The 26,166-nt window shown below is 52.6% G+C and overlaps 1 protein-coding gene across 1 annotated transcript; it reads left to right on the top strand.

The window, feature by feature from the left end:
• The first annotated feature begins 3,362 nt into the window (after positions 1-3,362).
• LRRC75B (leucine rich repeat containing 75B) lies at positions 3,363-9,977 on the top strand. Its single transcript, XM_022551451.2, has 4 exons — positions 3,363-3,554; positions 6,068-6,196; positions 7,758-7,873; positions 9,224-9,977. Exons 1-4 carry the CDS (start codon positions 3,378-3,380, stop codon positions 9,747-9,749), a joined length of 948 nt encoding a protein of 315 aa, XP_022407159.1. The 5' UTR covers positions 3,363-3,377; the 3' UTR covers positions 9,750-9,977.
• Positions 9,978-26,166: the final 16,189 nt, after the last annotated feature.

Raw genomic sequence — 26,166 nt, 5'->3', positions numbered from 1 at the left:
GTGTCTGGAACCCCCATCACAGCTCCCCACCTCTGCTGTTCCTTTAACCTCCTGCGTCTTTGTCTCTGAAGTATCCACAGGGCCCAGTGATCATCACTAAATGTAAATATAATGGCTGTCAGGTGGGCTGGGTGGATTCGGCATGAAGCCACAGAAGATTGATTAGAGCCTACACATGCCACGTGCATGTGTGCTGGACGCTTTCCTTGCTGCGTCTAATCCTACACCTTTGCCAGATGGGCATTCTATTTTCCCCATTTTACAGAGGAGGAAACAGTTTTGCAGAAGCTACTGTAGTGGGCTGAATAGTTTCCCCCCAAATCCACACCCGCCTGGGAGCTCCGAATGGGACCCTATTTGGAAATAGAGTCTTTGTAGAAGTCATTAGTTAAGATGAGATCATCCTGGGTTAAGGTAGGCTCTAAATTCAATAAGGTAGGCTTCCTGTAAGAAGGGACACACAGACACAGTGAAGGAGGCCTTGTGGCCATGGAGGCAGAGATTGCAGTGAAGCAGCTACAAGCCAAGGAAGGCCGAGAACTGCTGGCCATCGCCAGAAGCTGGCAACGGGCAAAGAGAGATGATTCCCGAGCACCTTCAGAGAGCACAGCCCTGCCAACACCTTGATTTCAGACTTCTGGCCTCCAGAACTGGGAGCGAATACATTTCTGTCGTTTTAAGCCATTACCAAGTTTGTGGTAATTTGTTATGACAGCCACAGAAAACTAGTACCACTAACTACCTTGCCCGTGTTTATATACCCCAAAAGGGGGCAGGTCCAGGGGATTAGGAGCTGGGGCCTGAGCCTACACCTGTGACCCCCGTGGTGACTCCTAGCCCTGCAGGAAGCTCACAACCTATTCCTTAGAGCCAGGTCCAGGGGAAACTGTCTCCATAGACTGTCTGTCTGCTTCCTTCCTCCTAGTGAGTTCCGAATCCATCCTGCTTCCTTCTTTGCAGTGGCTGCCAGGGGGCTCAGTGGCACCTGGCTCCTTGCTGAGGTACCATCAGCCCTGGGCTTCCCTGCCTCCTCCTGGGCTTGAAATATCCCACTGGGTGGGTAGAGAAGACGCCCGAAGGTGGGACAGGTCCAGCTGCAGCGCCAGCAACAGCCCTCCACCCAACCTGCTGGGTCATCAGGACCCTGCTTCCCTGTCATTCCACCTGGGCCACCAGCTGTCGGTGCTACTTGTCTCCTGGAAGTTCCCACTTGGGGCCCAAGTTGCCCCCAGCAGGGCCTGGGTTCCGTCCACTTGACTCTCTGGCTCCCAGGGGTGGTAAGGCTGCCCCGAGAACCCCTGAACCTCCACATGAGCCCTGGGGGCTGAGAGGGCAACACCACAGCCCTCCACCCACGGGGTCTCCCCAAACACAGCTCAGCGGCCCAGGGCAACTCCAGGCAGAGGGGCCAGCAGGCTTTAGTTAAGCATACATGGAGGCCGGCCAGTGGAGGGACAATGCTACCATTCCTGAGGGCACAGCTCTGTCTCTGGGGTCCCCTGTCCCAATCAGGTTAGGCCAGAAAGAGTCAACCTCGCCACCCCTCACAGGAGGCTGAGGGAGGCCCATGCAGGGATTTCGGCCCAGATGCCACCCCTCCCTCCTTTCCTGGAAAATGTTCTCCAGGAATCTCTCAGCCAAGGACACAGAGGGTGGGGCAGGGGTTGAGGGGTGGGGCTGGGGAGCAGTTCTCCACTTTCCATGGGACTCCAAGCTCTGGGCATACTCCCTCTGCCGCTGCCTGACGGCCCCCCTTCATGACATCCAGGCTCAGCCCTCCCTTGCCTTCCCCCCGCCCCCACCCCGCCCCCTCCCCCAACCTCAGCCTTCTCGCTTTTGAGGGGACAATGTCCAGACCTGGCTCAGCCTCTGGAAGGATATGGTCACGATCTGGGAATCATCCCAGCTCTGGCTCCAGCCCTGAGATTGGGGTGGGGGAGGTCTTACCAGCCTGCCAGCTCTGGGTAGGGGTCTGCGAGGCCCCTGGGGCAATGGGGCTGCTGCTGAAGTCTCTGGCCCAGTTTAGTGACAGCAGCACCTTGGCCCCGGAGGAAGGCAGGCCAGGAAGTCATGCAGGTTTGCCAGGGAGGAAACCTGTGGTGCCAAGGTGGCCCCAGGACAAAGCTGGCTACATAGCAGCGAAGGGAGGTGTCTGGGTCCAGTCGCAGATGGCAGGAAAGAAGGGGCTCCAGGATAGGAAGGCCCCAGGAACAGGCCCAATGGGGGCACCCAAGCAGGCAACGACAAGGGCTGGGGTTCAGTGAGTGGTCAGGCCCTCTGCCTTGTCTCAGGGGCTCAGCCCCAGGGCACCACAGAGCCCAGCACTCTGTCTTGGACAGTCTTGTGGGGGGGGGGGCAATTCTTAACTCAGAAGAAGGAGCCTAACTCTGCCCTCACTTACTACAGGCCCTCGGACAGCCTCTCCTCCCCCTATCGCTGTCCATGCTCAACCCCCCGGGCACCCGTGCCTAGCTACACTGTCCTCCCAGGCTGGACACACCCTCCTTGCTGTGGAGGTCAGGGTCTGGAGCCTAGTGCCCCAAATGCCCCCTACCCTGGGAATGTGAGGGGCCCAGAGCTGGGTGGGGGGTGCTATAAGGGGCAGCAAGCCTCCAACAAAGACCCCTCCAGCTAGTGGGTTCCTGGCTCAAACCTGGTCCCTGGAGTAGCCAGCCCCCACCCCACACACCTTCCCCACTTCCGTCACGGGGAAGACTGAAGCAGGGGCAGGTGCGGCTGGCCTGCTGCCAGCCTGCCCAGAGCCAGGCTGAGATGGTTAACCAGCAACCCCCATCCCATTTATCTCCCAGGTGGCTGGCAGAGGAGGCCGGCCTGCCCAAGTCTGCCCCCAGCCAAGCAGGGAGGGGTGATAAACATTTGTCAACTCAGAAGTGTCCACGCAGGGCGGACAGGTCAGATGCTACAATTGCTCGCTGCGGCTGGGGCGGGGGAGATTCTGAAAGCAGGCGCTGACACTGTCTAAAGCCGGCAAACGGCAGCGGAACACCCACCCATCCCACCCTGACTGCAAGTCCAGGGCTCTTTGCCCCGCCAAAGCGACTGTTCCACAATCAGCACGGAGGCTCGGAGCCTTTAAAGGCGCCGAGCGCCACCTCGTCCCGGCGGCTCCAGTTCCTGGCGACAGGGCTCGAGCCAGGTCTAGCGCGGGCGAGGGCCTCCTCCAGCGACACCCCCAAACCGGGTGTGGGAGCTCCGGGGCCCCCAGCAGGAACCCTCCTCCCTTCCTCCGCCTCGGCCCTGCCGGGGCGCGCAGCCTCGGATCCCGCGCTCCCCGCCCGGAGCATCCCGGGCGGGGCCAGGGGCGGGGCGCAAGCGGCCCTGCCTCCCGCCGGCTCGGCGCCCGCCGCGCGGCGGCCATGGGGGCGCGGCTGGGCCGGCGGCCCGAGCCCGAAGCGGGCTCGGAGGCTGGGGCGGCGGCGGGGTGCGGGCCGGCGCCCTATGAGCGCCGGGTGCGCTGGCTCCGCGAGATCCAGTCGACGATCCGCGAGCGGCGGCCGGAGCGCGCCCGGCAGCTGCTGCGCCTCCTGCGCCAGGTGAGAGAAGCAGCCAAGCAGCCGGCCGGCCGGCCGGGGCTGGAGGCCGAGGAGGGGCCGGGAGGAGATGCGGAGCTGGCCTCGGGCGCGCGGGCCGGGCGGGTTCCGAGGGGAGGGGACGACTGGCCTCAGGGGTGGGTGTCTTGTCTGGGCCGGAGGGCGAGGGAGGGAAGGCAGTCAGCTAGAGTTGTGGGGTCGGGGGGACTGTGAGTGTGGAGGGGGTCCCATGACTGTACGCGTCTCTGGGGTTTGAGGTCAGTTGTGGGTGTTGAGGGTGCTCCCAAGCCTGGAGCTAAGAGTCCACATTCAGGCCCTTACAAGAAAGGAGGGCGGCTGGGAAGAGGGCAGGTGGGGGTGAATCATCTTGTATTGAGGGGCAATGGGAAGAGGATGGTTCCCGCCTCCAGGGTGAAGGGAGGCGCTGCACTGGACCCCGAAGCAAGGACCTGGGGAAGCGACAGCCCAGCTGGTCAGTGGGTGCAACCTCTCCACGTCAGCTCAGACAAAGCCACAGCACACAATGCCCATCCTCCTAACGGGCAGCTCTCGCCCATTGAGTACACACACCTGGCATCTGTTCATCACAACATCACATCACAACGGGTGGGGGCTCTGGTTCCACAAACACCAGGTACCTGAGTCCCATATCCCTAGCCCTGGGTTGCCTTAAAAGACATGGGTTCTGATCCCAGCATCACCACTGAGCAAGCCACTCCTCTCTCTGCCCACATCCCTGTACCCTGCAGCGGCTGCCACCACAATCGGCCCCATCCTGTAAGCCGAAATCAGCTGTGCCGGTGGTCTTTGACCTGCAGGTGGATGATTGGGAAACTGAGGCTTGGAGAAAAGCAGTGAGCCTAGGGCCACAGAGCAAATTGGGGGCCAGCCAAGGCCAGAGCTCACCCTCCAGTCTCCCAGCTCTGCTCCTTCTGCTGCACTGGGTTTCCTTTCTCTGGGCTCAGCAGGCTGGAAAGGTGGGGCTGGCCCTTTAAGAGGAGCCGTCCACATCAGCAGGAGGCAGGCTTTGGTCTGGGACCCTGACTGGGTCAGCCCAGGCTCACCAGCCATCCTTCCCTTCTACTGGATCCTCCCTAGCTGTCATCTCCAACTTGAGCCGTGTTTAAAATGCAAACAACAGAGCAGCACAAATCAGCGAGAGACTATTCAGAGGCACGATCTCTGTTCAGCCTGGCATCTGCAGCCCAAGGCACCAGCTGGAAATTTTAGCTGGGGAACAAGCTAGGTTGCCCACTGGTGTCCCAAAGGTTGGAATTTGAGGCCCGCCTGTCCTGCCCCATAACCTTCAGGGACTCTGCAGTTATGAACCTTGGTCATTCTGGCCTGGCCTGGCCTCCTGTGCCCTGCCTGGGCTTATACACAGAACATGTTACTCTCTGGCTTGGGGAGGGTCCACATGGGGTCTCGAGGCCCCTCCTGGCTGTGCCTGTCTCGTCAGCTTGTCGGCATATCCTCTAAACGGACCCCCGAAAAGGCACCACACCAGGCCTATGGGAATAACAGGAGGAAGAGGCCAAGGGGTGAAGGCAGGAAGGCCAGGGCAGGCCAGGGACCTGATGATGGGATCTGTGTGAGGGGTGGGAGGATTGGAGGCTGGACAGGAAGGCTGGTGGGCGAGAGAGGGTGTGAAGGCCAGGCCACAGGGAGTTCTGAGACTGCAGGCTGTGTGCGAGTCTCTGCCATCACACAACCTTGAGAGCATTTGGTTTCCACTGAAGGGGTTAGGGGTCAAGTGTGTGTTTCACAGAGCTGGCTCTGGCAGCATTAGGGTGGACTGGAAGGGTATCAGGAGGCCGGGAGCCCCGGGAGGAGGCTGTGAGGGGATGAGGCCTGAAGCTCCTTGAGCAGTGGGCTTGGGGTGGGGAGAGCTGGGCAGAGGAGGGATGAGGGAAGAGTGCGGGGTGATTCCTGGGCTCTGGCCCAAGTGCCTGGGAAGATGGGATGGTGGCACCCTTTACTGAGCTGGGGCACAGGAGGCGAGACACACCCAGTCTGAGTTGCCTTTGGGTCGTATGAGCTGAGAGAGAGAGAGTTCCACCCTGACAGGAAGGGTCTGGACCCGTCAGCAAAGAGGTGGCGGCCATAGCTTAGGAGAGCTCGGGGATAGGTGGGTAGAGGCAGGGGCCCCAAAGGGAATGAGGAGGGCAGGGGCATTTGGGGATCATCAAGGAGCCCCCAGAGAATACCCCAGACAAGCCCAATCCCAGAGGAGCCAAGGGGTCTCAGCAGAACGTTTCACCTCCAGGGAACCAGTCTAAGGGTTCCTGGACCCACTTACCGCCTCCCCGAGGCCCCTGATGCACCGACCCTCTGCTCATCCAAAGGGTCCACCTGCCCCGGACAGTTTGCTCATCGCTGTTGTGGGGAGGGCTCCAGCAAGCCTCAGAGGGGAAATGGAGAGAGGGGAACGGATGTGAGAGCCTCTGGCTGGCTGGGATGGGGGCTAGGGGAGGGAGGCCTCGACCCCTGGCTCACTCCACTCTCACTGCCTGCAGGACCTAGGCCTCGAGGGGACCCTCCTCACAGACGTCCTCTACAGGAATGTGGCCTTCCTCAATCTGGTGGACCCCATCTCCCACGACCTGCTTGTGAACCTGGCCCGGGACCTGCAGTGCCCCAAGTCGGTGAGGCACGGGCCCCAGGCTGGGTAGTGTGGTTGACAGGCCAGAAGAGCCCAGAGCTGGGAGCTAGGATCTGGGCCCTCACCTGGTCTGCTGCGTGGCCTTAGGCGGGTCACTGTCCCTCTCTGGGACCTGATGCCAGTTTCAGTGTATGAGGCTGGCCAGCAGCTGGAGCACACGGGAACTCTGCTTTCCCAGCCCTGGAAAGTCATCTGTTGGGTAGACCCGTTTCCTCTTTTCTTTTTTTGGCCCTGCAGCACGGCATCCAGTATTTTAGTTCCCCAACCAGGAATTAAACCTGTGCCCCCTGCAGTGGAAGCACAGAGCCCTAACCACTGGACCGCCAGGGAATTCCCTAGACCCGTTTCCTGAATTTCAGCACTGTACACCAGGCCCTGGGACCCAGGCAGGTAGTCGTATGGGGACCCTTCGGGGTATTGGACATTCTGACAAATCCATTGATGGAACCAGGCTCCCAGCCCCTGAGTCCCAGAGCCAGAAGAGAGCTCCCTTGGCTAGAACCCCTGTCCACATGTTCCCACTGCGTCCCACAGCAACTCAGCCACAAGCATATCCCTCCTCGTGTTGAGCTGGCACCTGCCACCTGCAGCCTCAACTCCCCTCCTGCCACCGCGTCTGCCCAGAACACCTGTCCCCACCTGCTATGTCGGCACCTGCGGACGTCCTGCCATAAGCATGGAAGGTGCCGCACTCCTGACACAGCCTGTGGCCAGCCCCCGGCCCCCGGCCCTTTGTCACAGTGAGCCCCCGTGTGAAACAGGAATGCCCACTCTGGGCTCTGCCAGCTCTGAACTGCCACGCCCAGGTGCACTTGTCACTGAGGGGTCTGTGAGGCTAGCCTAGAGCCATTGCAGTGACCCCTGGGGCTTGCTGCCACTGTGTGTGCCCGCTGTTAACAGAGGGACTGGATAAAAGAATGTGCTGGGTGGTGGAGCGTGCTTGGTGCCAGCTTGTGGAAAGCAGTCCACCCCACATCCTGCCTGAGCTGGGCCTCTGCAAGGGTCCACTTGGGAGCCAGAGAGAGCCAGGTGGTAGTGCTGGAAAATGGTAACCCTCCCTGCTGGCCGCCCAGACCCAGGCCCCACGGGTGCGGTCTCGCTTGGAGAGTGAGAGGAAGAAGAGCGTGCTGACCTGGCTTGTTCCTATTCCCTGGGGGTGGCGTCAGTGGAGCAGGGCTCCCTGGAGAGGCCTGGTCCTGCCTCCCCCTGTGGTGAGTCCCAGGGGGGCACCGAGGGTAGACAGGGAGCCAGTGGCTGATAGCCCGAGACTCTGGCCCAGGGCCTGAGGACAGGGAACAAGGGCCCATTGTCTGGGCTTCCTCCCACCGGGCACCACGGGCCTCGGACCAGCCTGTCCAGCTCCCAGTGGGCAGCCTCCCCTGGCTCTGTGCCAGGCCACGGGGCAGGGGGGCGGGGGTGGAGGGGGAAAACCAGTGGGCGGCTCAGTGATCCGTGATGAATGCCTGTGCGCATGCACACACTTGGGTCCCCAAGGCCCGGGGGCTCACAGGGCTCCGCCTCCACTGACAGCGCTGCCCCCGCAGGACTATGAGCTCTGGGAGTCCTCGGACAAGACCTGCCGGCAGCTCATCTACCACCTCACCCCTCACTCCAAGCGGCAGCAGGGGTCCAGCCTGCCCCGAAGGAAGACCCAGAGCTGGTAAGGGAGCCCAGACACAGCCCAGCTGCCTGGCCCCTGGGGGGGGTCCCTTCCCAGGCCTCTGTCAACAAAAGCTGGGCCCTGAAATCCCACCCTGCAGGCCCTCACCCTTGGCTGCATCACTGCCCGTCACTGGCCGGTGGCAGTGCAGGCGGATGCTCCCCAAGGCCAGCTCCTCTCCGTGTGACTGCCTCCTGCCATCTGCCTGTCCCTCAACGCCCCACCTATCACAGGGCCTGGCCCCCCTGGGGGCCTCAGCTGGAGTCAGCAGAGTCCCCAGGACAGGCTGGGAGGGAGGTGGAGTCTGGGTCATGATTCCCATTTTCCAGGGAAGGAAACTGAGGCCAGGGGAGGCAGAGTGTCTTGCCCAAGGCCACACTGCCCTGCTTCCTGAAGCCCTTTGGGGACTCTTTGCCAGGCTGCCTGAAGCTGAGGCCTCCAAGGCCAGCCCAGCAGCTCACTCTGCAACGTGGTCCCCGTTAGTCACTCCATCACAACCTCGTGGCCACAGACTCAGCCTGGGAACAGGCCACTGGCACCTGGGCCCCGGTGCTCTCCCCTGCTTGCCCCCCAGCCTCCTGCCCCCTCCCTCAGGCCTCGTGGCCCATGCTGAGCCTGGAGCCCATGGGCTTGTTCCCTGCCTTGGCAGGTGAGGGCCCTGGAGGTGTTCCCACTGCTGTCAGTCCCCAGGCAGGCCTATGTTCAAATGACAGGAGAGAACTAGAGGAGGTTCTGGGGGCAGTGGGGGACCCTCCTCAGTCTCTAAACCTCCCTTCCAGCTTAGGACACAGGGAGCCCTCCCCTAGGGCAGATCCCACCCACATCCCCCAACATGGCCCTCTTGCTTACCCTGGGCCTGTTCCCACATCTATCCTTATTCCAAAAGGGTCAACCTTAGAGGAGGCACGTGAAAAAAAAGCATGGGCTCAGGGGTCAGAACACCCCGATTTGGAGACCTGGCTCCCCCTTAGTGGTGTGTGACTGTGGAAGGGTCGCGTCACCCCTCCAAGCACCCGCTTGCTCCTCTGCAGAAGGATAATCATTCCCACCCCACTGAGTTGGCATAAAAATAAGAGACAACAGATGTAGCAGGTGTGGTGATGCAAGCACACAGAGGGTTTTTATAACAGCTCATGGAGCCTTAACGCAAGTGCATCTAATCCTCACAGCCAGGTCGCCTCTTAACCAAAGGGGACTAAGGCTCAGAGCGATTCAGAGCATTGCCCGTGGCCACTCATCTAGGAAGTGGCCATCTGCAGGGCCTGGGCCTTGCTGCCCTGACGGAGGGGTCACTGTCTGAGGCAGGTGGGGCCCTTGCTCAGTCCCTCCCCACCCTCGACCCTCCCGCAGCCTCAAGAGCAACCTCCAGAAGACTCTGCCGGCGGGGGAGACCGTGAACCTGTCGGGGATACCACTGTCGGTGCGGGACGTGCAGCATGTCATGCGCTACCTGGGCAGCCAGGGCGCCAGGCTGGCAGTGCTGGACCTGAGCTTCACGGGGCTGAGTGATGAGCTGCTGCACCGGCTGCTGCCCAGCCTCTGGACGCTGCCCCGCCTCACCCAGCTTCTGCTCAACGGCAACCGGCTGACGCGGGCTGCCGCCCGTGAGCTCACTGAGGCCATCAAGGACACCACCAAGTTCCCGGTGCTGGCCTGGGTGGACCTGGGCAACAACGTGGATGTGGCCTCCCTGCCCCAGCCCCTGCTGGTTGGCCTGCGCCGGCGGCTAAGCCAGCGCACCTCGCTGCCCACCATCTACGAGAGCCTGGACCCAGAGCCTGAGGGTGGCATGGCCGGGGCCACGGACCTTGCCTCCACCTGGGGCTCTGCAGCTGCCGGGCCAGGGCCCGAGCCCCAGGCCTGCTGCACCAGGTGACCCGCCACCCGCCCTGGCTCCTGCTTCCTGACTGGCAACGCACCCGAGCACGTGGGAGGGGGTGATGGAGGCGGAGTTACCCCACAGGACCCGGATCCAGTGCACAGAGGAGGATGGGCTCATTGGAGACTGGATGGTCGGTCCAGGCTGGAGTCTCAGCCTTCCCTCAGCAGGAGGAGCCCAGCACCTACTGTGCAGACCCCACAATAAAGGCTGATGCCACCTCCACCTCAGCCTTTCTGCATTGTGGGCCTCAGGGGCACTGAGCACCAGCCCTGTGGCTGGGTTTGGGAGAAGGGGTGGCTGGGACTCAGGGGCCCTGCCTGCCCAAAAGGGAGGGACCAAGCTCACACTGATCTCCCCTGGGTGCTCCCTGGGCAGGGTTCCCACGGAAACCAAAGAAGGGGGGAGGGTCCGTCTGTGGTCGGGGAGTTAGAGGAAGCCTCCAGAGACCTGGCACTCACGTCTGGGCGGTGCTTGGGCACTTTGAGGAAGGAGCTGGGGAGGAGCAGGTTGGGAGCCCAGAGAGGAGCGCAGGCTGCTGACCTCCCCACCAGGGCCCCCTGGGCTGGGCACGAGACTGTGCTGACAGGGGGCAAGGCTCATTTCCCACAGGGCACAGCACTGCCCACCAGCCCTGGTACCCACCCCCCAGGCCTCCTGTACTTGGCGAGTGGGCAACTCCATGGGGTTGGGGAGGAGAGACATCAGGCCAGAGACAAAGAGCTCTGTGTTCCCTCCAGGCCCTGGGGGCCCACATGCAGAGTCCTCCCCCCATGCGGGACCCCAAGGGAGCATGCAGGGGTGAGGTGGGCACGGCCCACAGCAGTGGGGGGCCCCGGGGGAGAGCAGTACTGGAGCTGCCCCAGCAGGGGGCCGTCTCCTGTCTTCCGCAAGCAGCATAAGGGCAGGCTCCAGACCAGACGCCAGTCACCTCCCAGCCCAGTGTGGGGAGCTGTCGGGTGGACTGAGGCTGCAGCAGGGAAGCCATGGCCCAAGGCTCCCCTGCAGCACTGAGGTCAGGACTAGGGTAGCTGGATCCTGCAGGATGAGGAGAGACCCAGCAGCGGAGGGAGCCCCACAGGCCAAGGAGAAGGTGGGGGTCCTCCGGGCCCACATCCCGGGGCCCACCAGCTGCCCTTCCCCCATAGCTCTGGCCCACAGGGGACTGTGAGTCAGCACTGACTACACACATCCCCAGGCAGCCGGATGCACAACAGCCTCTTGCGACAGAAGGGAGATGGCCAAGAAGGGTGACGTCGGTCCCAGGACCGACAAGAGGCAGTGAGGAAAAGGAGCTCCTCTCCTGCGCTGCCTGCCAGCCCCGAGGTCAGGCCCCGCCGCTCTCACTGCTTTTGGCGGAACCCCTATCGGGAGAAAGCCAGAAAGGCATGAAGAGCACCTGGTTCAGCCCAGCTCTGCTCCCTCTCCGGCCCCCGGTCTCTCCTCTCCTCTGTCCACCATCCCTTCCAGCTCTCAGTGCTCCATCCTGGGGTCCTGGCCCCTCCCTGGCCTCCTTGCTTTAAAGACATGAGCCTGCCCAGTGGCTTGGGAGCCACAGAAGTATCTCCCTGTGTCCCCCGCTCTGGGACAGGGGGCTCAGGCTCCCCAGGAGAAGGCAAAGCGGGTGGGGGTAGAAGGGGCCACAGAGAGGAGAAGGATGAGGAAGCCGGCCCAGGGCCAGGCAAGCTGATATGCCCGTGTCCTGCAGCTCCCGGCTGGAGAAACGCCAAGCTGTCTGTGTCCCTCCTGCCCCTCGCTCCCTGCCCATCCCTGGCCCTCATCTGCCCACAAACCTTGAATGTGACGAACATGACCACTCAAAGAGATTCTTACCAGGATGGTGTGAGGACCTTGGCCGGGTGTTGCCAGGCGAGTTCTGGGAGAATCCAGGCGGAGGCAGCTGTTCTCAATCTCCCCGCCTCTCAGATGCATGCACGCGATGCACTGGCTGGGCTGGAGCATGAAACAGCTGGAGAGAGGTGGGCTGCCCTTGTTCCCACGCAGGTGTCCAGGGCCCCTTCGAGGGGCCCTTACGACCACCAGTGAGGCTACTATGCAGGCAGGGACACCCCAGAAGTCACGCAGCCTGGTGGGCAGAGCGTGCCCTCCAGGCCGGCCCCAGCCCGAGTTCCAGACCAAGGAGGCGCTAGGTGGGCGTCGCTTGGGCCGGTCCTCTCCTAGGCCCAGTCTCAGAGGCAGACAGACCTGGCCTGGTCCCACCCTGTCACCTGCTGGTGGTGTGGTCCCCTCGGGGTCTGTTCCCTCATCTTGGGAACGAGGCTCACGAAGCCTCCCCTTATCCTGCTGGAGTGAGGCTGACAGAAGGATTGGAAAGTGCCTGCTGCGTGGGGGGCACAGGGCAGATGCTCTGTAGCATCAGTGGGGCCTCCACCCAGGGCTCTCTGGGTGGGAATGGCAGGAGCCCAAACCTCGGGACTAGACAGGGCTGAAGCCATTTATTTATTTAAGAGTGCTTCTGTAGCCTCTCTCGGGGCCAAGCACTGTTCCGATGGCTTTACACCCTTTTAATTCTCTTTGCACTTGCAGGAGGTGAGTGCTATTACCACCTCCATTTTGCAGGTGAGTGAGCTGAATCAGGGAGAGGTTGAGTAACCTGTCCAAGGTCAAAGGGCTAGAACTGGAGATGCCGAGAAGTGAGCCAGGTGGCCTGGCTTCAGTCTGGGATGCTAACCCCTGCCTGCCTCACCCAAATTCCTGCCAGGGGAATTCCACCAAGCCCTGCCAGAGGCCATTCGAGGCAGGAGACATCACGGTGGCCCCGCTGGCAGGTCCCCTGCAGCGGAGAGCGACCTCCAGCTGCACTGTCCTGGAACAAGACCAGGCAGGACCTCCCTGGCCTCCATTTCCCCATGTGCAAAATGGGTGGGGAGGGGAGCCCTCTTCTGGGATGGAAAGGGACTGGTGAGGAGTGGGGTTGGAAGTACTTGTCAGACTGAGCCCCACTCTGGGGTGTGGGATCCACGCCCACTTCCGGTGGCCTGGGACAGCTGCAGGTGAGGTGCCTTCACCTCCTCAGGTCTTGCCAGGATGTTGAGAGCATCAAAAGGAAAGATGTAGAAAAGAGGACTGTTCTCTGCAGGACCTCGGTGACCAACACTTGGGAACTTCTGTTCTGTTCCTGAAGGGAGGACATTTGAGTCCAGATAAAGTTCTTTAAGATATGAGTCTACAGCAAAGGTCAGCCTCTGCAGACAGTCTTTTTGAGAATCCAGAATCTCAGATGACTGATCTTCCCAGTGGCTGATATTAACCCAGCACAGAGGTTTTTCTCTAGGTCCTGGAGAGAAAGGAAAACATACTTCTTCCTCTTAGAGATAGTTGCCAACCAACAATGGAAAGCAGTATTTCCTTTCCCAGCTGTATACTTTAATTTTATTTTTTAAAAATAATACCAGGAGTTCCCTGGTGGTCTATGGTTAGGATTCAGCACTTACACTGCCGGGGCCCAGGTTCAATCCCTCGTCCAGGAACTGAGATCCTGCAAGCCATGTGCCGCGGCCAAATAATAACAACAACAATAATGATAACTACCTTATTTAAAAAACAATTCTTCGTTGTCGTACAACTAAAATACAATTAAGTACACTTCCCTGGTGGTCCAGTGGTTAAGACTCGGTGCTTCCACTGCAGGGACTCGGGTTTGATCCCTGGTCGGGGAAGTTCCACATGCCACGCAGTACAGCAAAAAAAATAAATAAATAACATTAAAAAAAACCCAATTAAGTGGACATCCCAAGTGTTACAAGTTGAAATTGTGCTACATGGCGCATTCTGACTTGTGTATAAATCCATGAAGTAAACGTATCTGTCACACCCAAAAGTCTCCTTGTGCCCCTTGGCAATGTCTCCCTCCCACTGTCCCTTTCCTCTCCTTCCCCAAGCAACAATTGACCTGCTTTCTGTCTCTATAGATTAGCGTGCATTTTCTAGTTTTAGATATATGGAATCATACAGGGTGTACTCTTTTGTATATGACTTCTCTCACTTAGCATAACTGAGACTCCCACAGTGATGCATGTATCGATAGTCCCTTTTAATTGCCGAGTAGCATTCTACTGGATGGATGTACCACAATTCACTCACCTGTTGGTGGACATTTGTGTTGTTTCCAGTGTTTCGCTATTACAAATAAAACTGCTATGAATATCATGTACAAGTTTTTGCATGAACAGATATTTCCTTTTCTCTTGGGTAGTGATATCTCAGTATGTTTTTCTCTTCTTGTAATATCTTTGCCCGGTTTTGGTGTCAGGGTAATGCTGGTCTCATAGAATGAGCTGAGGTGAGACGTATTCCCTTCTCTTAAATTTTTTGGGAACGGTTTGTGTAAAATTGATATTATTTCCTCCTTAAATATTTGATAGAATTCCTCAGTGAAGGCACACAAGCCTAAGGTTTTCTTTGTGGGAAGGTTTTCAACTACAATTCCAATTTCTTTAATAAATGTAGGGCTTTTCAGGTTAGCTATTACTTCTTGAGAGAGTGTTTGTATTTTGGATCTTTCAAGGAATTTGTCCATTTCATCTAAGTTGTGGAATTTGTTGACATGAAGTTGTTCATAACATTCTCTCTCTCTTTTTTTTGGATGTGCCGCACAGCTTGCAGGATCTCAGTTCCTTGACCAGGTATTGAACCCAGGCCCTTGGCAGTGAAAGCGCAGAGTCCTAACCACCGGACTGCCAGGGAATTCCCTGTAACATTCTCTTTTAATATCTGTGGAATCTGTAGCAGTCACCACTCTCATCCCTGAGATTGGTAATTTTGTCTTCCTCTTTTTTCCCCCCCATCGCCTGAGCAGTCTGGCTAGAGATTTATCAATTTTATTGATCTTGTTAAAGAATCATCTTTTGGTTTCACTGATTATTCTCTATAGTTTTCTATTTCATTGATACCCACTTAGATCCTTACTTGTTTTCTTCCACTTACTTCAAATTTCTTTTTCTAGATTATTTGGGGGTGGGGGCAGCTTGTGGGATCTTAGTTCTCCAACCATGGATTGAACCCAGGCAGCAGCAGTGAAAGCACAGATTCCTAACCACTGGACCGCCAGGGAATTCCCTCTAGATTTTTTTTTTTTTTTTTGGCTGCGTTGTGTCTTGCTGCGCGCGGGCTTTCTCTAATTGTGGTGAGCCGGGACTACTCTTCGTTGCGGTGCGCGGGTTTCTCATTGCAGTGGCTTCTCTAGTTGCCGTGCACGGGCTCTAGGCACGTGGGCTTCAGTAGTTGCAGCATGCGGGCACAGTAGTTGTGGCGCACGGGCTCTAGGGCTCACGGGCTTCGGTAGTTGTGGTGTACGGGCTTAGTTGCTCGGCGGCATGTGGGATCTTCCCAGACCAGGGACGGAACCTGCATCCACTGCACTGGCAGGCAGATTCTTTTTTGTAAACTTATTTATTTATTTATTTATTTTTGGCTACATTGGGTCTTCGTTGCTGTGTGCGGGCTTTCTCTAGTTGTGGCGAGTGGGGGCTACTCTTTGTTGTGGTGCGTGGGCTTCTCATTGCGGTGGCTTCTCTTGTTGTGGAGCACAGGCTCTAGGTGCGCGGGCTTCAGTAGTTGTGGCTCGCAGGCTCTAGAGCACAGGCTCAGTAGTTGTGGCACACGGGCTTAGTTGCTCCGCGGCATGTGGGATCTTTCCAGACCAGGGATCGAACCCGTGTCTCCTGCATTGGCAGGTGGATTATTAACCACTGTGCCGCCAGGGAAGTCCCATGAAATCTTCTTGTCTGATATTAATATAGCTGAGATCATTGACCTGAGACCTTGCCTTTTTCCTAATATAGGTGTTTACTGCTACTTAAAAAAACAAAAACAAAACCGCACAACGTACAAGCTGTGAGTGGAGTTTATCCAGTGTCTTACTGAGGACTGTAGCCTGGGAGAGAGCCTCTCAGATAGCTCAAGAAACTGTTCAGAAGAGGTAAGGGGAGAGGTCAGTACATATGTGATTTTGGCAAAAGGGGTAGGTGCAACCAAGCAGACATCTCAGTAGAAGTTTGCTGCTAGTCACAAGGAATGGAAATCTTAGTTAATGATTTAGTGCTTTTCTAAGGGAAGATGCAAGAATCCAGGTTCATAAAAAATTTCTCCTGAAAATATCTAACTATCTTATGGTCTGTTCTGCCAGCTTTCCCAGAGCACAGAGTGCCTCATTCCTGATCTCTGTCCTGAACTCTTTTCAGGGTGTGTCGAAGGTCAATGGCTGCAGTGGCTTATATTCAATCCTTGTGGAGCCGAATGTCTAGTGACATTCTTTAGTGGGTAGTGCTATAAATTACTTCTCTAAGTTCTGCTTTAGTGACATCCCACAAATTCTGATATGTTGTGTTTCCATTTTCAAGTCAGTCAGACTACTTTCCAATTTCTCTTTTGGTTTCTTCTTTGATCTATGGGTTACTTAGAAGTGTGTTATTTTGTTTCCAAATATTTAGAGATTTCCCAAGGATCCTTGTGATAAATGATTTCTAATTTAATTATAGTGTGGTCAGACAACATAATATGGCTTGAAGCCTTTTGAATCTTGATCAATGTTCTGTGTGCACTTGAGAAGAATGTGTATTCTACTATTGTTGGGTGTCCTGTGTTAATCAAAGTCAAGTTGACTTACCACGTTGTTCGAGTCTACTATATCCTTGCTGATTTTCTGCTTACTTGGTCTATCAATTATTGAGAGAACTGAACTCTGACTGTACTTGTATTTGTCTGTTTCTTATTTCTATCCATTTTTTGTTTCATGTATTTTGAAGCTTTATTATTAGGTGCATAAATGTTTAAGATTGTTATGGCTCCTTGATTAACTGACCCTATCATCATTATGAAATAACCTTCATTATCCCTGAAACCTACTTGTCTGATATTAATATAGCTACTCCAGCTTTCTTTTGGCTAGTGTTAGCAATGGTATTCTTTCCCATCCTTTTACTTTTAACCTATTTATGTCTTTAAAGTGTTTCTGGACTTCCCTGGTGGCGCAGTGGTTGAGAATCTGCCTGCCAATGCGGGGAACACAGATTCTATCCCTGGTCTGGGAAGATCCCACATACTGTGGAGCAACTAAGCCCATGCACAACTACTTAGCCTGCGCTCTAGAGCCTGTGAGCCACAACTACTGAGCCCACATGCCGCAACTACTGAAGCCCGCGTGCTTAGAGCCTGTGCTCCGCAACGAGAAGCCACCACAATGAGAAGCCCAGGCACCGCAACGAAGAGTAGCCCCCACTCACTGCAACTAGAAAAAGCCCGTGTGCAGCAAAGAAGACCCAACGCAGCCAAAAATACACAAATAAATAATAAAGTGTTTCTTGTAGGTAGCATGTAGTTGGGTTTTGCTTTTTTAATCCAATCTGACAATCTCTGCTTTTTAATTGGAGTGTTTATACCATTTACATTTACGGTGATTATTGATATGGTTAGACTTAAGCCTACTATCTTGCTATTTATTATTTATCCCATCTGTTCTTTTAAATGTATTTATTTATTTTTGTCTGTGTTGGGTCCTTATTGCTGCACGCGGGCTTTCTCTAGTTGCAGTGAGAGGGGGCTACTCTTCGTTGCGTGGGCTTCTCATTGCAGTAACTTCTCTTGCTGCGAAGCACAGGCTCTAGGCATGCCGGCTTAGGTAGTTGTGGCATGCGGGCTTCAGTAATTGTGGCTCACAGGCTCCAGAGCACAGGCTCAGTAGTTGGGCGCATGGGCTTAGTTGCTCCGTGTCATGTGGGATCTTCCTGGACCGGGGCACGAACCTGCGTCCCCTCCATCGGCAGGCGGACTCTCAACCACTGCGCCAGCAGGGAAGCCCCATGTTAACCATTTTAAAGTGTGCAATTGAGTTGTTTTTAGTACATTCTCCATGTTGTGCAACCATCATTACTATCTAATGACAGAACATTTTCATTACCCCAAAAAGAAACCCCATATCCATTAAGCAGGCACTCCGTATTCTCCCCTCCCCCAATCTCTGGCAATCACTAATCTGCTTTGTGTCTATGAATTTGCCTATTATGGACATTCCATATACATGGAAACGTACAACATGTGGCCTTTTGTGTCTTCTTTCACTTACCATGTTTTCAAAATTCATCCATGTTGTAGCGTGTGCCAGTAATTCATTCCTTTTAATGGCTAAATAATATTCTAATTGTATGGATATACCACTTTTGTTTACCCATTCATCAGCTGTTGGATATTTGAATGTTGGCATAATTCTTTGTTATTTTTGTGTTGCTTTGGGGTTTATATTATACATTTTAAAATTATCATATACTTCAAGTAATATACCACTTCTAATATAAGAAATTTACGGTAGTATATGTTTTCCCCTCTTGGCCTTTATGCTAATATTGTCATGCATTTTACTTCTACATGTCATAAGCGCCATAATACAATCTTCATTCCTTTGTGTAGATGCAGATTTCCATCTGGTCTAGTTTTCCTTTTTCTAGAAGGATGTCCTTTAACATTTTTTGTATAGCAGGCCTCCTGGTGATGAATTTTTTTCAGCCTTTGTGTGTCTGAAAACATTTTATTTTGCCTTCATCTTAAAAAGATTTACCACCCCCCCCCAGGTATTGAATTCTAGATTGATAATTTTTTCTGTCAATACTTTGAAGTTGCTTCACTGTCTTCACGTTTGCATGGTTCCCAATGAGAAATGCCATCCTTATCTTTGTTCCTCTAATATAACATTTTTTTTTCTCCAGCTGCTTTTTGGAATTTTTCTCTTCACCACTGGCTTTATACGCCTTGGTGTCATTTTCTTGTGCTTGGAGTTCATTTAGCTTTTGGGATCTGTGGGTTTATAGTTTTCATCCAGTTAGGAAAGTTTTTGGCCATTATTACTTGAAGTACTTTTTCTGTCCCCTCATCACCTCTCCTTTGGGGACTCCAACTACCCATATATTAGGAAACTTGGAGTTGTCCCAAAGGTCTTTTCTTTTGCAAATTCTTTTTTTCTGTGTGTTTCACCTTGGATAGTTTCTATAGCTTATGCCTTAAAGTTCATTGAGTTTTTCTTCTGTAATGTCTAATCTGCTGTGAATCCCATCCAGCTATAGCAGTTCAATGAGAAGTTTCTCTTTCTCTTTTCCTTCTCCTTTCTCCTCCTATTACACCCCCTCGTCCTTCTTTTTGTTTTCATTATTATTATTTTGGCTGTGCTGCATGGCTTGCAGGATCTCAGTTCCCCAGCCAGGGATTGAACCCAGGCCACAGCAGTGAAAGTGCTGCGTCCTAACCACTGACTACCAAAGAACTCCCTCATCCTTCTTTTTAGATTTTACTTGTTTCTACTTAACTTTTTGAATACATGAAAGAGTTAAAACAAACGTCTTGGGCTTCCCTGGTGGTGCAGTGGTTAAGAATCCACCTTCCAATGCAGGGGACACAGGTTCAAGCCCTGGTCCGGGAAGACCCCACATGCCATGGAGCAGCTAAGCCCGTGTGCCACAACTACTGAGCCCACCTGCCACAACTACTGGAGTCCACATGCCTAGAGCCCGTGCTCCACAAGAGAAGCCACCGCAATGAGAAGCCCCCACTCGCCGCAACTAGAGAAAGCCTGCACACAGCAACAAAGACCCAACACAGCCAAAAATAAATAAATTTATAAAAACAAAACAAAACAAAAAAAACAACTGTCTTAATGTCCTTCTCTGCTACTTCTAACATCTGTGTCAGTTTTGAATGTTTTGATTATTCTTATCACGGGTTGTGCTTTCCTGCCTCTTTGCATGCCTGGTAATCTTTGACTGGATGCCAGACATTGTGAATTTTACTTTGTAGGGTGCTAGATGTTTTTATGTTCCTATAAATCTTTTTGGGCTTTGTTCTAGAATACAGCTAACTGACCTGGAAACAGCTTGATCCTTTCAAGTCCTGTTTTTATGATTTGTTAGCTGGGTCCAGAGCAATGCTCAATCTAGGGCTAATAGTTCATTTATGATGAAAGACTTTCCTGGATACTTGTCTTAAAATACATCATATTTTTGTATTATTCGTGTTTAATGTTTTTTTATTGAATTTTTTTTTTTTTTGCGGTACGCGGGCCCCCCACTGCCGCAGCCTCTCCCGCTGCGGAGCACAGGCTCCGGACGCGCAGGCTCAGCGGCTATGGCCCACGGACCCAGCCACTCCGCAGCATGCGGAATCCTCCCAGACCAGGGCACGAACCCGTGTCCCCCGCATTGGCAGGCGGACTCTCAACCACTGCGCCACCAGGGAAGCCCCTATTGAATGTTTTAAAAATTTTAAAATGGTGCTTTGACATCTTGGGGCCTTGCTCATCCTGGAGAGACTGCCCCTCCTAGAGTTAGTTATTTCCTAGAGATAGTGAACAATTTGCCTGCACAGTATACCTTTCACATAAAAACTAACCAATCCAAAGTCTACCCGCAACGATGTTTAATTCTCACACACCAAGCCATTATCTGCCCTGCTACAAATCACCACAGGGCCAGGTACCACATAACTGTAGACTACCCCTATGGCTCAGAGCCCTCTGATTTGTTCAAATTATCCAATTCTAGGCGTACTCAAACTGGTCTCCGCTGCCTCACCCATGCTTTCCCCGTGGAAACCATAACAGAGGCTCTGGGCCATGCTCTCTTTTCACTCCTGCCTCTTGACCCACCTGATGTTTCCTCGTGTGACCCTGCATGGCATGGCATGCTCCCTGCTCTTGAGAATTGTAATGAACTCTTCTTTCAAGGAAGTCATCTCCATGTCTGTCACCTTACTATACCTGATTAAAATAAAATTATTGGTATAATAGTCTATCTGCTATCCTGTGAGTTGAGTTTTTCTCTGGCTGGTGGGAATGCACTGTTATAATCCTTTTTGATGGTTCCTTCCCCATCCTGTTTCCTCACACTTGTATGCTGATCGGTATTCTGAATATTCAAGAGGGATCTTCTGCAGACCTCCTGGGTCCTCTACGCAGCTTTCTTCTCCTGCTGTTCTGTACTATGAACTCGAGCTGGCTCCTCAAACCAGAGAGCCTGGTGGTTCCCCCTGTGTCATAGCCTGGAAACTCTCACAAGGCAGTAAGCTCACCTTATTTGTTTCCCATCTCTCAGGGATTACTCTCCTTCAATGTCCTGAGTTTTGATTTTTTTTCAGGCATGAGGGTAAGTCTAGGCAATTACCTCCATCTTGGCCAGGAGCAGAAAAAAATCCTGTGTGCTTTGACTTTATTTTTTTAAAAAGGTTATGAAATACTCAGCAGGTGAGTATAGAAGCTGAGACAGTATCAATGAATCAACTGAGTCTAAACCCTCCCTTGTATAGATAACAAACCAGAGGCTTAGACAGAATTGGTAGTGGAGGTAGTCAGAGCCAGAATCCATCTCTTAAGTCTTGGTCTAGTTATCTTTCTATGACATCATCCTTTGTTCTGTATCTTCTTTACCTTGCCAAGTGGTTTTCAATTTTAAAGTCGTATGTTTTCCAAGAAAAGACATGTTTTTGAAAAAGAGAGAATGTGCTTAAATATTCAGACCTTCATATGATCTTGAGACTGCCCCTTCCCAACTCTGGCCAAAAGTTGGATGCTTACTCTCCAGAGGGGGTTAGAAGGTTTCTGGACTAGGAAGCCTTCCCAGAGACCTGGAAGATGAAGTGAATCTGGACATGAGTGCTGAAAATACCCAGTCCTCTTCCCCCACTGAGCTCCCAGTAGGCCAGCAGTTCAAGGTAAACCCACCTGACAAGACTGAAGGTTTCTCCAAGGAATCTGACCAGCCCAAGAGGAAAGTCCTAAAGATATGGACATTGGAAATTTACTCAAAAAAGTCCAATCAGGTCACCTTACAAACATATATTCTTTTTAATACCCTGCTCTTAAACATAAGTAGACTACCAATGATTGCCAGGCAGCTAAGGAAAGTCTGTAACACGAAAGACTAAAACAGAAAGGGGTAAGAAAACATCACGCAGGAGATGAAAGCTTCAACACAGCATATTAATTAACGTCCTCAGAGATAGGAAGATATTGCAACCCTGGAATGAGGTCATATTTTTTTTTTTGCCCGTGCTGTGCGGCATGTGGGATCTTAGTTCCCCAACCAGGGTTCGAACTCCTGCCCCCTGCAGTGGAAGCATGGAGTTTAACCACTGGACCGCCAGGGAAGTCCCAAGGTCCTATTAAAAACAACAAAACAGGACTGGTGTTCCCAGGTGGCGCTGTGGTTAAGAATCCGCCTGCCAATGCAGGGGACATGGGTTCAAGTCCTGGTCCGGGAAGATCCCACATGCCGCGGAGCAACGAAGCCCGTGCACCACAACTACTGAGCCTGCACTCTAGAGCCTGCGAGCCACAACTACTGAGCCTGCACGCCTAGAGCCCGTGCTCCACAACAAGAGAAGCCACCACAATGAGAAGCCCACGCACCACAAGCGTAGCCCCTACTCGCCGCAACTAGAAAAAGCCTGCACACAGCAACGAAGACCCAATGCAACCAAAAAAATAAATAAAAATTAAAAAAAAAAAAAGAAAAATGAAGCTTCAGAGAATCAACTTGGGGAAATCTACAAAGGAGGTCAAAAAACAAGAAAATGGGGGATAGGGGAGGCAAGGAGAGAAAAGAGGAGAAAAACAGGTAAGTCCAGGAGATCCAACATCTGAATAACAGGAATTCCAGAAAGCAAAATCAGAAAACCAAAGGTAGGAAATCATTAACAAGTAATTCAAGAAAGTTTCCCAGAAATGAAGGATTAAAGTCCATTCTGAAAAGGTTCAGCAAGAGCCTAGCACAATGCACCAATAGACCTTTGCCAAGGCACGTCAGTGTGAATCTCAGAACACTGGCAACAGAAGGGAGAGAGTCACATACAAAGGTCAGCACTCAGAACGGTCTCAGACTTCTCCACAGCAACACAAGATGCTAGATGAAAAAGTAACGATGCCTTCAAAATTCTAAAGGAAAACGAACACCAACCTACAATTTCATACTCAATCGAGTATGAGAGAACAAGACACTTTCAGACATGCAACGTCTCTCAAAAAATTACTTCCCATGCACCCCTTCCACAGCAGGTCTCTACTGGACGAGGTAATAAACCATGAGAGGAAAAGGTTACACAAACAACAGGAGATTCAACAGAGGAAAGTCCATGATAACGGCAATACCTTAGGCACAAAGGAAAGCCAGTCCAGAGTGGGGCCAATCAAGAAGAAACTGATCAAATAGATGATGTATTAATGTCTCCAGAGAAGTCTGAGGTTAAACCAGTGACAAGTTGACAGAAAATTAAGCCAATAAGAATGTAAGTGAATTAATTCTAGGAAAAAGTTAGTTCTGCAGGAAAGTAATCTAGTCTACCACCTGGCTCAGCTGTGATTTAAATGCCCAGCCCTAATAACATAAATACTGAATATGATCTAACCAGAATTATAACATCAGGGAGATGGGTGATGGGGAGCCCATGCATGGTGGGCAGGAGGAAGGAGAAGCTGAAAGATAAATGCCTAAAACGAAATATCAAGGAGTAGCCATACAAACAGGTTTAAATTGAGACATGGAGGCAAATACAAACAACAAGCCAAGAGTTGAAAGGGACTCCCCAGAAGCAGGGGAAATGGGGGAGAGGGTAAGACAGGGCAGGAGGGTTGTTGTTTTTCATAATAAGTCTCTCAGAACTATTTGCTCTTTCAATGTGAGTAACTGATTTTTTTCTAAAGTGCAAGATATAAAACTGTTTACAAAGCTCTATGTTTTAGGTTAATCTTCTTTATTGTTTTATAAAACTTCCAGGGAATTCCCTGGCAGTCCAGTTTGGGACTCAGCTGCTGAGAGCCCGGGTTCAATCCCTGGTCAGGGAACTGAGATCCCACAAGCCGTGTGGTGCAGCCAAAAATCAGAATTAAAAAATGTAGCGCTTACATAAAATAAGACACTCTAGACCAGGGTCAAAATGTGGCCCTGGATATACCGAATTAGAATCATGGAGCCGTGGCGGCAAGGGCATGGTTTAAAATGCAGATTCCTGGGTTCAAATTCCAGACCAAGTAATAGGCATCTCTAGGGGTGGTGCTGTGCAACCTTCACTTCTAACAAGATCTCTAGCTGATGTGGAAACCACTGCTCTAACTCACTATATTATAATTCAGGAGGCTCAATTAAGAAGCCAATAAATCAATGTCTAAATCAAGGGGAAGTGGGAGGGTATTCCAGACAGGGCACTATGGGTATCGTAACTTCTACCTGAAAGAAACCCACTCTATATGTAACTCAATGTGCATGTTTCTTTTCTTATCAGAAACAAGTTAACTCTTGTTCACATCTAACACAAATTAACTCCCTTCCACAGTGAGTTCACTGGAAACCACCCCACGTGCAGGAAACCCTCCACTGGAGCAGCACTGCTTGTTGGGTCACTGGCCACACTGCATCCAAACATATCAGAGGAGCTGGGGGTGGGGGAGCAAGAGACACAACACAGGGGCTGCTCTCGGGGGGAACGGTCCTGTTAGCTGACAGACTCAATGATGCTCACTGTCCTTGAGTTATTACAGGAATGAAACAAGGTCTGTCACCACGTGGTTGTGTCATAACCACAAGACAAAGTTTACTAGAAAATCTCTACTTAATACAGATGGCCAACAAACACACGAAAAGACGCTCAACATCACTAATTATTAGAGAAATGCAAATCAAAACCACAATAAGGTACCACCTCACACTGGTCAGAATGGCCATCATCAAAAAAATCTATAAACAATAAATGCTGGAGAGGTTGTGGAGAAAAGGGAACCCTCTTGCACTGTTGGTGGGAATGTAAATTGATGCAGCCACTATGGAGAACAGTATGGAGGTTCCTTAAAAAACTAAAAATAGGGGCTTCCCTGGTGGTGCAGTGGTTGGGAATCTGCCTGCCAACACAGGGGACATGGGTTTGAGCCCTGGTCCAGGAAGATCCCACATGCTGTGGAACGACTAAGCCCGTGCGCCACAGCTACTGAGCCTGTGCTCTAGAGCTCGCGAGCCACAACTACTGAAGTCTGCGTGCCTGGTGACCGTGCTCTGCAACAGGAGAAGCCACTGCAATAAGAAGCCCACACACTGTGATGAAGAGTGGCCCCCGCTCGCGGAACAATGTCCGCGTCTCTTTTCCTACCCTGCAAATAGGTTCATCAGTACCATTTTTCTAGATTCCATATGTATGAGTTAATGAACGATATATTTTTTTTCTCTTTCTTCAATCTGTATGACAGACTCTAGGCTCATCCACATCACTATAAATGACCCAGTTTCGTTCCTTTTTATGGCTAATACTCCGTTGTATATATGTACCACATCTTCTTTATCCATTCACCTGTTGATGGACACTTTGGTTGCTTCCATGTCATGGCTATTGTAAATAGTGCTGCAATGAACTTTGCGATATATGTATCTTTTTAAATTATGTTTTTCTCAGGGTGTATGCCCAGCAGTGGGATTGCTAGATCATATGGTAGTGCTATTTTTAGTTTTTTGTTTTTTTTTTAAATTAATTTATTTTTGGCTGCGTTGGGTCTTTGTTGCTGCGCGCGGGCTTTCTCTAGTTGTGGCGAGCGGGGGCTACCCTTCGTTGTGGTGCGCGGGCTTCTCATTGCGGTGGCTTCTCTTATTGTGGAGCATGGGCTCTAGAGTGCAGGCTCAGTAGTTGTGGCGCACGGGCTTAGTTGCTCTGTGGCATGTGGGATCGTCCCGGACCGGGGCTCGAACCCGCGTCCCCTGCATTGACAGGCGGGTTCTTAACCACTGTGCCACCAGGGAAGCCCCCTCCCCTTTTTTTTTAAAGTCCTGACACATCAGGATCATTTTTTTAAATTAATTAATTAATTTGGTTTTGGTTGTGTTGGGTCTTCATTGCTGTGCGCAGGCTTTCTTTAGTTGCGGCAAGCGGGGGCTTCTCTTCTTTGCGGTGCACAGGCTTCTAATTGTGGTGGCTTCTCTTGTTGAAAAGCACGGGCTCTAGCCGCGCAGACTTCAGTAGTTGTGGCACACAGACTCTAGAGCGCAGGTTCAGTAGTTGTGGCACGGGCTTAGTTGCTCCGCGGCATGTGGGATCTTTCTGGACCAGGGATGGAACCCGTGTCCCCTGCGTTGGCAGGCGGATTCATAACCACTGTGCCACCAGGGAAGCCCTGAATTACCTTTTAATATTGGATTACTTTTGCTAAATGCTGAGTCACTGGGGTTTCCAGGCTACAAGGTCACAGTATTAGGTTTTTTTCACAGACCATGACCACGTGTGTTGGGTTGTTCAAGCTGAGCTGATGGTGCGCCCACAAAGGCTGCCTGAACAAAGTGCTCCATGAATGTCCGTGCTGACAAATGAGGCAATCTGTGCACCCTCGGAGTTGTTCCAAGGGCTTAACCAGCAACTGGCCTGGAACAGCAGCTTATGCTCTTAT

The sequence above is a fragment of the Delphinapterus leucas genome, chromosome 14 (assembly GCF_059928025.1).
Source record: "Delphinapterus leucas isolate spDelLeu-1000000601 "Yukka" chromosome 14, BTC_Dleu_Yukka2, whole genome shotgun sequence".
Classification (NCBI taxonomy): Eukaryota; Metazoa; Chordata; class Mammalia; order Artiodactyla; family Monodontidae; genus Delphinapterus; species Delphinapterus leucas.
This window is presented reverse-complemented; position numbering and strand designations above follow the sequence as displayed.

Coding starts and splice junctions, on each gene's coding strand:
- LRRC75B (XM_022551451.2), top strand. CDS start 3,378: ATGGGGGCGCGGCTGGGCCGGCGGCCCGAGCCCGAAGCGGGCTCGGAG. Junction 3,555..6,067: donor TGCTGCGCCTCCTGCGCCAG/GTGAGAGAAGCA, acceptor CACTGCCTGCAG/GACCTAGGCCTCGAGGGGAC. Junction 6,197..7,757: donor ACCTGCAGTGCCCCAAGTCG/GTGAGGCACGGG, acceptor CTGCCCCCGCAG/GACTATGAGCTCTGGGAGTC.